The sequence below is a fragment of the Lepisma saccharinum genome, chromosome 14 (assembly GCF_977018435.1).
Source record: "Lepisma saccharinum chromosome 14, izLepSacc3.1, whole genome shotgun sequence".
NCBI classification, from domain to species: Eukaryota; Metazoa; Arthropoda; class Insecta; order Zygentoma; family Lepismatidae; genus Lepisma; species Lepisma saccharinum.
In genome coordinates this window covers 36199094-36213624 of record NC_139242.1, presented here as the reverse complement: position 1 = coordinate 36213624, position 14531 = coordinate 36199094, and the positions used below count along the sequence as shown (strand labels likewise).

At 38.3% G+C, this 14531-nt stretch overlaps 1 protein-coding gene across 1 annotated transcript in view; it reads left to right on the top strand.

The window, feature by feature from the left end:
* LOC145998788 (116 kDa U5 small nuclear ribonucleoprotein component) overlaps nt 1–14531 on the top strand; it is an 80562-nt gene that overhangs the window by 29730 nt on the left and 36301 nt on the right. The window contains exons 8-10 of the mRNA XM_083135383.1: nt 1375–1465; nt 3419–3554; nt 8310–8437. Coding sequence (XP_082991509.1) covers nt 1375–1465; nt 3419–3554; nt 8310–8437 — 355 coding nt within the window. The remainder of the gene's footprint in view (nt 1–1374; nt 1466–3418; nt 3555–8309; nt 8438–14531) is intronic.

The following is a 14531-nucleotide window of genomic DNA, read 5'->3' as shown; positions in this document are numbered from 1 at the left end:
GTGTACGAATGGTGTGAGCAGTTTCGCGAAGGACGGGAGCTGTTGACAAATGAAGCATATGGACACATTCGCCCGACTGCAGTCACACCAGTGAATATCGCACGTGTTGAGCAAATGATTCTTGAGAACCGGCGAGTAACAGTGCGGGATATTGCTGCCGAGGTGAATATCAGTGTCGGGAGTGTTGAGACAATCATTCACGACCACTTACGCTTCCGCAAAATCTGTGCAAGGTGGGTTCTCTGCCAGCTGACATTCGATCAGAAGTGGACACGCAGGACGGTCTGTGAACAGCTTCTGAATCGGTTTCGAGCAGAAGGTGATGAATTGTTGCAATCCATCATCACGTGTGATGAAACATGGTTGCACAATTCAACCCCAGAGACCAAAAGACGCAGCATGGAGTGGCGGCATAAAGGTTCCCCGCCCCCCAAGAAAAGCAAAACGCAGCCGTCCGCGGGAAAGATCATGGCAAGTGTCTTCTGGGACATGAAGAGCATTATCCATGTGGATTTTCTGGACAAAGGGAGCACAATTAATGCCCAGTATTATTCCACATTGTTGAGTGGTGCTGTACGAAAGTCCATTCGCAAGAAAAGACCTGGGATGTTGTCTGGAAATGTCATTCTTCTCCATGACAATGCCCGCCCTCACACGGCCAATGTGACAAAAACAACTCTGGCTGACATGCGCTGGGAAGTTCTGCCCCATCCCCCCTACAATCCGGATTTAGCCCCCAGTGATTATCATTTGTTTGCACCCCTTAAAGACCATCTGGGAGGGAAGAAATTCACGACAGACGAAGCACTGCGGAGCGATGTCCTCCAGTGGCTACGACAACAACCAAGTTCTTTCTACGCCAAAGGAATTTGGGAGCTGCCAGAACGATGGCAACGGTGCCTCGGCGCGCACGGAGAATACTTTGAAAAACTGACATAGTTTGGTGTTTCTTCTGCTACCTATTTCCTCTGCAGAAATAAAAGTCCCGGTCAACCTTGAACGACCCTTGTAGTAAGGGGCTGAGGCTATCTCCTTGTTTAACTCCTTTGTTCATGTTAAATTCTTTTGATTTCTCCCCTCCTATTCTCACTATTCCTTTAACTGTCTTGTAGACACTTTGTATTCTTCTTAATAATTTTTCCGGACATCAGTCCACGAATGAGGTAAGAAAATTAATATGATTATTGCACATTTGCCACACTGGGTAAAGAGACCTTCAGAAAAAAAATAAATGCAAGTCTAAAATGGTCCAGCTCTGGTCTTGATTATGAATATTTTATAAAGAAAGTTTGGGAGATGTTTGATTATGATAAAATATGAAAGCATAATTTTCTCAAGGTGTAATGAAAAAAAAAAATTCTTCATTTTTTCCAGGAGGAAGTTCACAAAAAAGCCTCCACATGGTTCTGCACAGCGTAGTTTCGTGGAGTTCATTTTGGAACCTTTGTACAAAATGTTTGCACAGGTAATTTTTGTTATTCGTATTGGACATTATGTGGAATTCATGGGCATCCTGATGGCAATATTTTCAAGAAAGAGTGTCATTATTTATACACTTAAACCAGTTAAGAACTTAAATCAACTTGTACCATACTGTGCTTTGCATTTCACTGTTTACACATTTCTATTTGTATTTTTAGTTAATTTTACATCACTTTTTTCTTCTTCTTTTGTTAACTTGTGAAAATGGATGATGATTAGATGAAGTAGGTAATGAACACAATGACACATCAATATCTAACCCAGGAATTTTAAACTCTTTACTGTTGTGGCTATCTCTTCCAGGTTTTTCACACCAAGAACAACAATTTTCCAAACCAAGTCACTATGGCAATTCCTGTGTTTAAACAGTATTTTAACTAAACACTACAGGATGAGGCAAAAGTTCAAGAGAAAATGCACATCTTAAATGACATGCCACATGACCCCCTTCCCATTTGAAAATCTGGAGGTAATTCGAAAATGGCAGTTTTCAAGATGGCCACCATGATGCATACTAGTTCCATCTGGTGTCCCCCCCTACTCCCATTACCCATATCCCAAGTTTCATCATCATCCGTTAAGCCGTTTTCAAATTAAAAACGTGGTGCTGAACTTTTGCCTCAGCCTGTATGTTTATAATCCCACTTAACAAGTTTTTAGAATATTCACTTCACATGTTAAAAGTAATAATGCGAAGGGAAAGTGAACAGAAATTAACTGTTGGATGGAGACATCAGGAGTGAGATTTTACATATTACTTGCCATGTATTGACTAATGGTAAACAAAAAAAATATTTTTTCAAATTAAAAATCATAACAGTTATTGCATAAATAATACATAATCATAGTAAAATTTAGTAGTGTACATATAAATCCTAATATCAGCCATCAGTCACTTGCCACAGTAGATTTCTACTTGAAAATGGTTCAAAATATGACCCCTTTTCCTATAGTATTTAATGTGCAATTTCTACTGTAACTACTGGTAACACTCAGTGTATTAAACTGAATTATAGTTTGCCTGAAATTAAAAATTTCTTGCTTGTCCTTTTTTCTTTGTTCAAAAACCTACAGTGCACTATTTCAAAAACTTTGATTTTTTCTGGAAAAACAGTAAATTTCGGTGACACTTCAATGACTTTTCCAGGATTACCAGACTGATAGATACCCTGGCTCGTGAATTTAAATACTTTGAAATTATCACCAAGCTTCTTTTTTATTTCGTGAAGATTAGGCACACACCCAAAAATTGCAACAAGAAAGTGGGAAATGCCAAGTCACATACCACAGTAGATTTCTACTTGAAAATAGTTCAAAACACGACCCCTTTTCCTACAGTATTTAATGTGCAATTTCTACTGTAACTACTGGTAACACTCAGTGTATCAAACTGAATTATAGTTTGTCTGAAATTAAAAATTTCTTGCTGGTCCTTTATTCTTTGTTCAAAACCTACAGTGCACTATTTCAAAAGCTTTGATTTTTTCCGGAAGCACAGTAAATTTCGGTGACACTTCCATGAATTTTCCAGGATTTCCAGACTGATAGATACCCTGGCTCGTGAATTTAAATACTTTGAAAATATCACCAAGCTTCTTTTTTTATTTCATGAAGATTAGGCACACACAGGAGATGCGAAAAATGCAGGCTCAACCAGGACTCGAACGTGGGTCTCTGGCATACCATGCCATTCCTCTACCATTGTTGAGACGATTTCACACAGGTAAAACAGCAGCAGCGAAAAATCAGGCAAAGCCAGGCCAGCTCGGTAGCTCAGTGGTAGAGCAATGGCACGGTATACCAGAAACCCAGGTTTTGAGTACCGGTCAAGCCAGCATTTTTTCGCTGAAAATTTCTACGTACTCTACTTCTTTTTTATGTCTGAATTTTGATTATTTTGTTTGTTTCTCTGGGACATTTTTCATTTCCTTTGCAGGTGGTTGGAGATGTGGACACTAGTCTGCCATCTGTACTGGATGAATTAGGAATAAGACTAACGAAGGATGAAATGAAGATTAATGTTAGGCCACTCCTTCGTTTGATCTGTTCAAAATTTTTAGGCGACTTCAGTGGTAAGTTTTCAATGCTATGATTCTGAATATTAACATTTCATAGTTTAATTCAGTGATTAAGTCCAGTTAATTCAGTGCTTAAGTCCAGTTTTGACCTGTACTTAATAACTTACTTAGAGTTGTGAGCCAGGGATGGAGTAGAAAGGAGTGACGGGCACTCCATTGTCTTTTAACATTTTAACCTTTTTTAATCCAACTTACCTCCCCATGTTTTATTATTGTCTATTGTCTATTATTGTCTTATCCCCTGATGAAGTCACATGATGTGGTGAATGCTAGAGGAAAACAGCCAAAACTGGACTTCATTACTTAGTGAAATGATGGCACGTGGTGTAAGTTATGCCTTATCTAATTCAGTGATGTTTTTATAAATGCTTTTGCATAATTGTGCAAGAGAGGGCTTTTCATGGCAGTAAAAGATAAAATTTGTCGAGATTCATGGTCCCATACAGTACACTAATAATGGAGATAAATAAAGAATTCAGGTTCTTCATGTTTACTGTGTTTTAGTCATGGGCCATGGTGGTCTAGTCAGTAGGTCATCTGACTGCCGTGTGTGAGACCTGGGTTCGATTCCCGGAGTGGGTGATCTAATGTCGGAATTTTTCCAGCCTTGTCTCCACATAAAGATGCTCTGGAGCTCACGTAAAGGTGGTCAGAGCATGCTCCTGATCACATCACCTCCAAAATGGCTGAGATCGAGAATGTGTGGGACCTTACCTCTACATTTCCTAATTGTGCCTTCATGCCATGGTGCTATATTAATGGGGTACTTTACCTTTACTCAGTCATGTGATGAAGCAGATAATTTATGAATTCAAATGTACTTGCGGACATTTTTGTTTGTTTTTTTTTGACCAATTTCAATGAGCGTGGTTAACCAAATTTGATTATATCATAACATACATCTTGTGCCAAGAATAAATAATGTAAGTTATTAGTTTCCACTTGTTTTTATTATTGAACCCGGCACATGTTTGTATTTCTTGCTATTTCATCTGACAAAGACTGAAACTGGAAAATTATCACTTACAGCAGGGCCAGCCCTAGTTGTTCAGATTATTTTATAAATGTGAATATTAACATTTTGGGTCAAATGTTATCATTTTGCCCCCTAATATTCTGGATAAACTCTTGCTCATTTTGAAATTCTATTCCCTAAATAATAAGTGTTACATACGTGGTCTGTTAGGAAAGTAATGAGGCTGGCAACACTGTGCACGAACCGGCAACGCTGCTGCCCCCACCTTCACACGGCAGGTAAGTGAATGTTTGCCGTTGACTCAGTACAAGTTTCAACTTGCTACAGTTGCTACACGATTGTTGAGAGCGTCTGACGTGAAGTTGTGTTTGTGAGGTGCATTACGAAAATGGACTGGCAAAAGTTTGAACAACGTTGTGCCATCAAATTTTGTGTTAAGCTTGGCGAATCCGCCACTGTGACTTATGAAAAGTTACAAAGGTCTTATGGAGAACATGCACTATCTAGGGCACAAGTGTTCAGATGGCAGAAGTCCTTTTTAGAAGGCCGAGAACAAGTGGAAGACGAACCTTGGGCGGAAGACCTTCAACCTCAAAAACGGATGACAATGTGGAAAGAGTGAGGTCAGATTGTCGATTGACGATGAGAATGATCAGTAGTGAGTTAAATTTGAACGTGTGTACCGAATGAAGTCCTTGCAAGACCCAGGAAAGGGTGACCAGACATTGCACGCACTTGGATGCTGCACTACAACAATGCAGCATGTCACACAGCAGTCTCCATCAATGAATTTTTGGCAAAAAAAAAAAGCATCCCTGTGGTTCCTCAGCCCCCTTATTCGCCGGATCTCAGTCCCTGTGACTTTTTTTATTCCCCTTGCTCAAAAACCACTTGAAAGGACGCCATTTTGATACTTTGGATAATATCCAGAATAGCGTAACTGACGAGCTAAAAGATATTCCAGCAGAAGCCTTCCAGCACTGCTACGAACAGTGGTAACAACACCTCCATCGCTGTGTAGCTGCCCAAGGGAACTATTTTGAAGGGGATAACCTTGATTTGTAAAAATAATAAAATTCATCGTTTACAGAAAATCAGTCTCATTACTTTCCTAACAGACCACGTATTTCTTGTAATGTGAAACTGGTATCATTTATGACTTCATTTTCACTTTCAACTGCCTTTATTGACATTATATATTAGTTTGTCTATTAAAATTCAACTTTTCTTGTCTTCCTTAATGAAAGTTTTCAGTGAACTCCCTGTAATCTAGAGACATGAAATTTTTTTCTCAATGGAGAGAATTGCCAGTGTATGAACTGTTACCTGTGACCTAGTTGATCCCTTGAAAAGTTTAAGCTTCAAAGAAATGTTAATGCTACTCAGCACAGGTAGTGTCGGCAAAATTCTCAAATGCAATGTACATGTTTGGAAAGGAGTTTGAAAGATGCTGAATGTATTGTTGGGCTTGTTCAGCTGTTCTAATTTCCTGAGGTAAGAGATCATGGAATTCTCTCAGTTCTGAACATAAATCTCTGCCATCAGTGTTGCAACATTCGCCATGGCTCAATGCTTCGTCCAAATCCTTACAATGCTTGGCTAATTCTTCTCGAGTCATACCCCGTAGTCATTCACCTTTACGCATTGTAAAATGTAAAACAAAGTTATGATCTTACAAGTACAGTAAAACCTTGTTAATCCGGATTCCGATAAGCTGGACTTTGCTTAATTCGGGCAGACAGACAGACAGACACAAAAAAAAAGCAGAATGCAAGGTTTTAAATGTGGCTAGAAGTCACAAAGAAAAGGCAGTCAACCACTGATGAAATTCTGTTTTCCGCAGACTTTATACTGTACTGTATAGTGTATTTAGGCCTGTGCCCTTTAAATACACCATAATAAACTTGTTTTGTTGCTATAAACGGAGTTTTAATGCACTTTCTACTGTTCTTTCAAGTTATTTCAGTTAATCCGGACTTTCGTTAAACCCCTCAACATTCCCCCCATTAGTCTGGATTAATGAGGTTTTACTGTATATTAATATTGTATTTGCTGATGAGGATAAATACTTTACTTTTGCTTTATGGGAATTGCCTGGTCGGGTCCCCCCGATGCAGAAATTGGCATGCACCTATTATGCATCACTTATTAGTATCAGTAAATTTCACTTTGGTAATTCTTTAAGAATTTCATGTCAGTAAGGCATACTTTTAAGCATGACTCGAAAAGGTTCTCTTTAACGTGAAGGAAAATTATTTATTATAAGTAGGGAAAGGAACTTCAGGTAAATAAATGTTTTTTCTGCGATAAGATAGAGACCCTCATTTTTGCAAAAATTCTGATCATAGCCTTATATGTCAACACAGCAAATTTTATTTTACATAAAAACACATATTTTCCAGTTTTCCGTATGTAAATACATATTTTGCGAATTTTCATTTTAAATACATAAAATCGCTCATTGACTTCATCTACCTCGAAATCCTCGAAGGAAAAATGTTTAATCTCCCCACCTCTTTCATATCGAGAGTGCTAGGTTTGTTTTGTCTTTGAACACCCTCGCTGGCAGACTTCTGGCACCTCGCCTACGATCCTATTGGGAGAAAATAGCTGTGAGTAGCTGGGGCTGGCTACACGTAACGATAGCAAGGCTTTTTAATGAAGCAATGCAGCTATTGTGGCCAGAAGGCATAAAATTTGACAATGTTCTTCTCTTGACAGATGCTGCAGCTTACATGCAGTGGTCTTGCCGTTAGCTACCCCAAAATGGTGCACGTTACATGTGTGGCGCATGCGTTGCATAGAATATGTGAAAAGATAAGAGCTCTTTTTCCCAATGTCGATAAACTGGTTTCAAATGGGAAGAAAGTTTTTATCAAGTCGCCTAGAAGAATAGACATTTTTAAACAAAAATGTCCTGAGGTTCCCCTTCCCCCTACACCTGTAGTTACGCGATGCAGATGTTATGCCCAGAACTTTGAAAAAAATTGTATCTGTTGTAAATGATCTCGACAAAGAAGAATTCTGCAAGAACTGTTGATGGAGCCCTCCTTAAAAGTCGAATTGGCATACATCTCAACAAACCTGTCCATTCTCTCTAATTCCATATGAAAGCTTGAATCGTCCGCGAACACTTTGGCAGCTTCCATTGGTAAAGTCCGTATAGTAGAAACGAAACTGAAAGAACTCACTGGATCTAAATGTCTAAATGTACAGAACTTTTGGGGAAAAACCAAGGTTTTCAAACATTGTGCCAAATTGCATGTGTTTTGGAAGGAGGTGAAGTAGAGGAAGAGGAAGCTTTGGAAAACTTCAGCGTTAGTGACATTTCGTGCTTCAAATATGCAAGAATTGTTTCTTGTGACGTGGAGCGATCTTTCTCACAATATAAATGCTTTTTAGAGATAATCGTCACAGATTTACAATGGAGAATTTGGAAAAAACTATGGTGATCCGCTGCAACTCTTCCAAAAAATAGGTTGCTAAGAGGTAATTATTTAGAAACTAATTTCAGGTGTTTAAAATGCATGTTATAGTTTGTTTTTGTTACCAAATGTTTTTATTTTTGTCCCATATTTTCCTGTTTATATCACATATTTTCAACATTTATGACACATAAAAAATAAATATTTCTGAGTTTTTTAGCACATAAAGTTCCGTTCCCTAATTATAAGCCTCAGTTTCATCTTCATTTATTACCATAATATTAGCTACAAAAGCAAAAAGTGTGTGTGTTCGGTAATGCCTTCAGTATGTTTTACCCTTCGTTGCAGGATTTGTTGACATGTGTATACAGCATGTACCTTCTCCTGCTGATAATGCGAAGAACAAAGTGGAGCATATCTACACAGGACCTTTGGAATCTGATCTTGCTGAAGATATGTGTAACTGTGACCCAGATGTAAGTATGTTGTGTGTTATCGCCATCTCAAGAAGACTAAAAGATTAAAAAAATAAGAATGGTCCAAATTTCCAAACCCACCTCAGGTGCTCTTCAGAACTAAGACAGAAATGATGTTACAATAGGTAGAATGGTTCAAAACTTAAAACTTCCCCCCTCCCCTCCCCTCACTTTCTGGCACTACCTGATATACAGGGAGGTTTTAACATAGTTGTTCATAGAGAAAGTTTTTGCATTTTAGTTTTCATTGAAAACATATTTTATTTCATAAGTGCTAATACAATAATTATACTGGTCAAAAGTGTAAGTTTATGCAGTATTAAAAAGAAAAGTCATCTGACTGTAGAGTGGTATGCATAAGTATTACCAAGCAAGATGCCCATCAACATGTTATCTTCGTTTTACACAATGAGTGCTTCATGAATTGAAACAAAAAAGCCAAACAAGCTGCTGACAACCTCTGTGTAGCATATGTAAAAATCTATTCATTAACAACACACATGATGCTAGAGAAAACTAATGACTATTTAGAAGGGATGAGACAGATTAATCGGTACTCTCTTACTATCTGCCGATATAAGCATATCAGTTTATTGGTAATATTACTGATAATTTTACCAATCCAATGTATCTATAATTAGTGAAATATTATGCCATTTTGTTACATTTTTGTTGATATAAATATATAATCGCCATTCCATCCATTACTCCCGGCGTTCCCTGATTTAAAATGGGTAAAAATGTGTTAATGTTGTAAATAAAAAGTAAAACATTGCTAATTATATACAGTATGTGTTTGACCTATATGGCATTATAATAGCTATTTATCTCGATGCGCCTACAACGCTACACTAAACAGCTCTCGTTATAGCATTTTTCTAATGCCTTTGCTGGCCGGATGCTGGGAAGGTTTGGCGTACAGGACTCTGCCTGCCTGGAGGGAAAGCTTGCATCTCTACAGCACGGCACGAAAGGCACTCTTTGATGCCGGCGTACGGAGCACCTGATTGGTTCTAGGGCTTATGTGACCCTTCCTGCTATCCGATGTAGAAGACAAACCTACCAGGTTCTTCGCGCTCGTGCTGTGTGATGCTTCAAAATGCAATATGACTGACGTAATTTTACCAAACTTGAATATAACTTTGTGTAATTTATCGCACGAACAGCAATGTGCATAATAATAATAGTAATAATAATAAAAAGTTTTCGTGAGAGTTTTCAGTCATCGTGGTATGAAATGTTAGAAACAGAGATTATTTATTCATGGGCGAAGTTCAGCCTGTGGCTGCTCTACCACTTAACCTGCAAAACTAATGTATCATTAAGAAAGTTTATTTGTTCGTTAATATCTAAATCCGCCGGCCCCATGGCAGAGTGGTTAGCACATCACGCTATGACGCCAGGGGTTCCAGGTTCTAAATTCTTTATATTTTGTCAATGGAAATGTTTAGCATTCGTTGCAAGGCTCTTAACATCGAATGATCTCTGGACCATAGGTGTAGTTTTGCCCGTCCGCTTGGGGTGCTAGCTGGGGCTAACTTTATTCATGCTTTTATCCATTACAAAAATCATCACGAGCTTTCGCCTTGGGAGATAGGTGATCCCCACATCATCTTCTCCAAAAGAAATGGAATTGTTAAAAGCAAGATATATGCTGTGATAGATGGTTGCAAATTTATTACAGAACATACAAAGAAGGTATTTTTTTGACTTAGCATATTTTTTTGGTAAGGGTGATGTGTTCCCTAAATGTATAGAAATTCATATTGTGAAGAAACTCATTCAATTAAAGTGCCTTTTAAGGGCATATTGTGGCATATTTGGCCATTTCTACGTGATAAAGCATATTTTGATGGATTTTCAGTCCTATTCAGCATATTTTCGTGTTTTTTTTTTCAAGTGGATTCGTTCTTACTCCCATGTTCACTCGAGGTTTTTTTTTTTCTTGGACTGCAGCAAAATCTTTTTCATTTTTAATTCAAAATTTGCAGAAAGTATTCATTGTGCATTTCAACTCATCGGGGCCCATAAAGTGAACTAAAAATAGTATGTATATGAAAATATTTCAGCATAAGTTAGATATTGATGTTTGAAACAGTCTAGTTATAAAGGCATATTTTTCAAATTATAGTGCATATTTTGTAAAATTTTAGGTCATAAGAGCATATTTTATTTTGCATATTTTGGTGATTATTAGGTCATAAAAATCCTAGCCCTAGTGATAATATTAATGGGTAATCCTGTGTTCATGGTACTGAGCAAATTATAATGCTGCAAGGCATTTAAAACCAATCTATAATGCTGCAAGGCATTTAAAACCAATCTACATAGGTAATGGAATAGTAAAGATTTTAATTTCCTTAATTTCTATACAACGAAACTTTGCCTTTTCCTAATTTTATTACAACTGAGAACCACTTGCGACTAGATTCGTGAAGAAAACTTTAAGATGAACTTAGAGAGGATGAACTTAGTTGGTTTGCTCTCTTAATAATCTTATAAATGTTTGCAAAGAGCTCCCCAGAATACTATTTAGTAGGCTGTAATAAGTTTCCATTCATTTAATCCTCACATGTGGATCTTCTTTTTTTAGCAATCTACTATACATACTTATAATTGGACGTTAATTGCTTAATTAAGGCTGCCTGCAGGATTTTTCTCAGGTGATGGTGGGGGGAGGGTTCAGTACTTAAAATGAAGGAAACGTGGGATGATGCTTTCCTCCAGTTAAGCGAATTTTTATATAGCATCTCCACCACTAGGATAATTTGCATAGGCACTTAACCTGCTGTCTTTCACCACATCCCTCATCCATGTTTTCACATTAAATTTCAAAAATTTGATTTGTATGAAGTCTACAGATATCTCCACCCCTCTGCAGGAGCTCTTGTGCTTAATATCTATCGAACAGAAACCAGTGCCATTCTAAGTTTAGTTGATTCAGATTATAGTCCACTACCGTCTATTGGCAAATCAGAAACCAAATATGAAACTTTGAAATTAAGTGCAGTAAACTGGAACACAATAAGTTTTATGACGCTTTCGGATCTTAAGAAAATTTATATTGAAATAAATGAATTAAGGAAACTTAAGAATTACGGACTATTACGAAATTGAGAACCTCGCAAGTTACTAAATGATGGCATGAAGGATGTAGAAAGTTGCTATCTATAGGTGAAATATTATTTAATTATCCTGAAAATTAAACTTTTAAATGAGGATCGCCGACCAAATAACTTTTATATAACAGTTGGGCTGAAAAGTTCGTAGGCTGACTCATAGATGGCGTTACTAGAATTAAATCCATGTGATTTTTACTTAGTACTAACCTTCAAAAGATACGTGTATAAATTTCACAGCTGCCGGATAATTAGTTCGTGAGATATAGCATTGTGAGTGAAGCAGCTTTTGTTATTGTGAAAAAATGGATAAAAAAGAATTTCGTGTGTTAATAAAGCATTGCTTTTTGGCGAGAAAAAAAATACTGTTGAAGCCAAGGCTTGGCTTGATAAACATTATTCGGACTCTGCACCAGGAAAATCAACCGTTGAGAAGTGGTTTGCTAAATTTAAACGAGGCGAAATGAGCATCGAAGACGATGCACGCAGTGGACGCCCCAAAGAGGCTGTTACCGACGAAAACATCAAAAAAGTCCACAAAATAATTTTAAATGATCGTAAAGTGAAGTTGATCGAGACAGCTGAGACTTTAAAAATTTGAAAGGAACGTGTTGGACATATTGTGCATGAATATTTGAACATGCGTAAGCTGTGTGCAAAATGGGTGCCGCGCATGCTCACAATCGATCAAAAGCAACAACGTTTTGATGATTCGGAGCAATGTTTAGCGATATTCAACCGTAATAAACACGAATTTTTCCGTCGATATATTACAATGGATGAAACATGGCTCCATAACTACACTTCAGAGTCCAATCGACAGTCAGCCGAGTGGACTGCACGTGATGAACCGAATCCAAAGCGTGGAAAGACGCAACAGTCTGCTGGCAAGGTTATGGCATCAGTATTCTGGGATGCGCATGGTATTATATTCATCGATTACCTCAAAAAGGGCCAGACCATCAACAGCGATTATTACATAGCGTTGTTGGAGCGTTTAAAGGATGAAATCACGAAAAAACGGCCCCATTTGAAGAAGAAAAAAGTGCTGTTTCATCAAGACAAGGCACCGTGTCACAAATCAATGAAAACGATGGGAAAATTATATGAATTAGACTACGAATTGCTTCCCCATCCACCATATTCTCCAGATCTGGCCCCCAGTGACTTTTTCCTGTTTGCAGACCTTAGAAGAATGCTCGCTGGAAAGAAATTTAGCACTGATGAAGAGGTAATCGCCGAAACTGAGGCCTATTTTGAGGCTAAAGAGAAATCGTACTATAAAAATGACATCGAAAAATTGTATGACCGCAATAATCGTTGTATCGCCCTCGAAGGCAACTATATTGAATAATAAAATCGAATTTTGTCAAAAAAATATTTTTTACTATGTTAGCCTACGAACTTTTCAGCCCAACTGTTATCTCTTGCCAGGCGACTTCAAAAGAACGCTGACTATGACATTCGAAGCAGGTTTTATATGATAAATTTGCATATGCATTTTTTAATTTCATTTCTCACATTCAATAGTCTTAAGCCTGCTTACTCGATGCCTGAATTTTACTTTTGCTAAACTCTCAATTAAAAGAAATGATCATTCTGTCATTGTGTTTCACAAACAGTATGAATACAACATAAAATAATGATGATACAGGGGCCTCCCACATGGCGCATACTAGCGTCGTCGCCTTGTAATCAAGTGGTCTTGGGTTTGATACCCTGTGGAGGCACATAGTGGTTTGGATCCAATTTTGAACTGTAGGTCCAGTTCTGATTAGCCTTACTGTGTATAAAGTGGACTTAAAACACCAACTCAAGTAATCAATAAAATAATGATTTTCCGATAATTTAAATCTCCAAAAGATGATTGAGATTTCTTGTTGTTACATAACCAGCCAGTGGCAGCAATTGGGTTCATAAATTGGGGAAGCAAGGACATGTATCCTTACACGATATTCTTCCTGACTGTAACATATTTTCTCTGAAATCTTGTTCGGAACATAAAAGCACATTCACTTCAACTTTCATTGCATTCTACATCAGAACATAATTTAAAATTCTTTTCTTATTTGTGACTGCCACACCACAAGAGTAATGCATGAAAGTTTCTTGATAATTATCTAATTTCTGTGTGCAGTTTGTTTCCTTAATTATTTTATGTATGTCACATGAGCTTGGGGGGCTAATGGCTGGTTCTGCAGGGGGCTTAGCCCCCTAACCCCTACCTAACTATGCCTATGCTCTGGACGAAATTATTTTAAAATATGTATCAGTTTTTTTATGTCGCAACGTGATGTAAGACAGACAGTTTTATTGACCCCAGGTAAATGCTACCAAAAAATTGAATCTTTCTGGCATGCAGCCCATTCTATCTCAAACGACCTTAGCAACAAACACCTACACAAACTGTCCAACCTCTGCCGCCAGGCTTTTCAGGCTGGCTGCACTCTCCCCCTTCCACTCCCACCACAATTCACTCCCAAATCCACATGCCCTCTACTGCCTGACCCTCCCTTGCCACTACCCCCTCCTCCAGCACCACTAAAAGAGCCGCACAAACACCAAAGCTGCACCCACAATTCTCGCACCTTGGTAAACAACCAGTCCACGGACAAACCCACCCCCACCAGACCCATGGCCACCAATGACCCTAACCTACCCCAACACAACCAAAGTGTACTAAATTTGTCCAACCACAATCTCACCCCTATTGAAATTGATATTCTATTCAAAGGCCTCACCTTCTCCCCCACAACTCCCCACAACCAATTCCGTCTCCTCTTCGATATCCACACCTTTGCCAGACACCTCAGATGGCAACACTTCTGGGCAAAAAACCCTTCCCCCCAGACCACAATCAATGAAACCCACTCAAGCCTCCTCCAATTTTGCCCACCATCCTCCCAAGACCCCCCCCCCCTTGCCCACGAACCACTCCTGGAAAGATACATCACTGCCATAATCTCCACTATCAC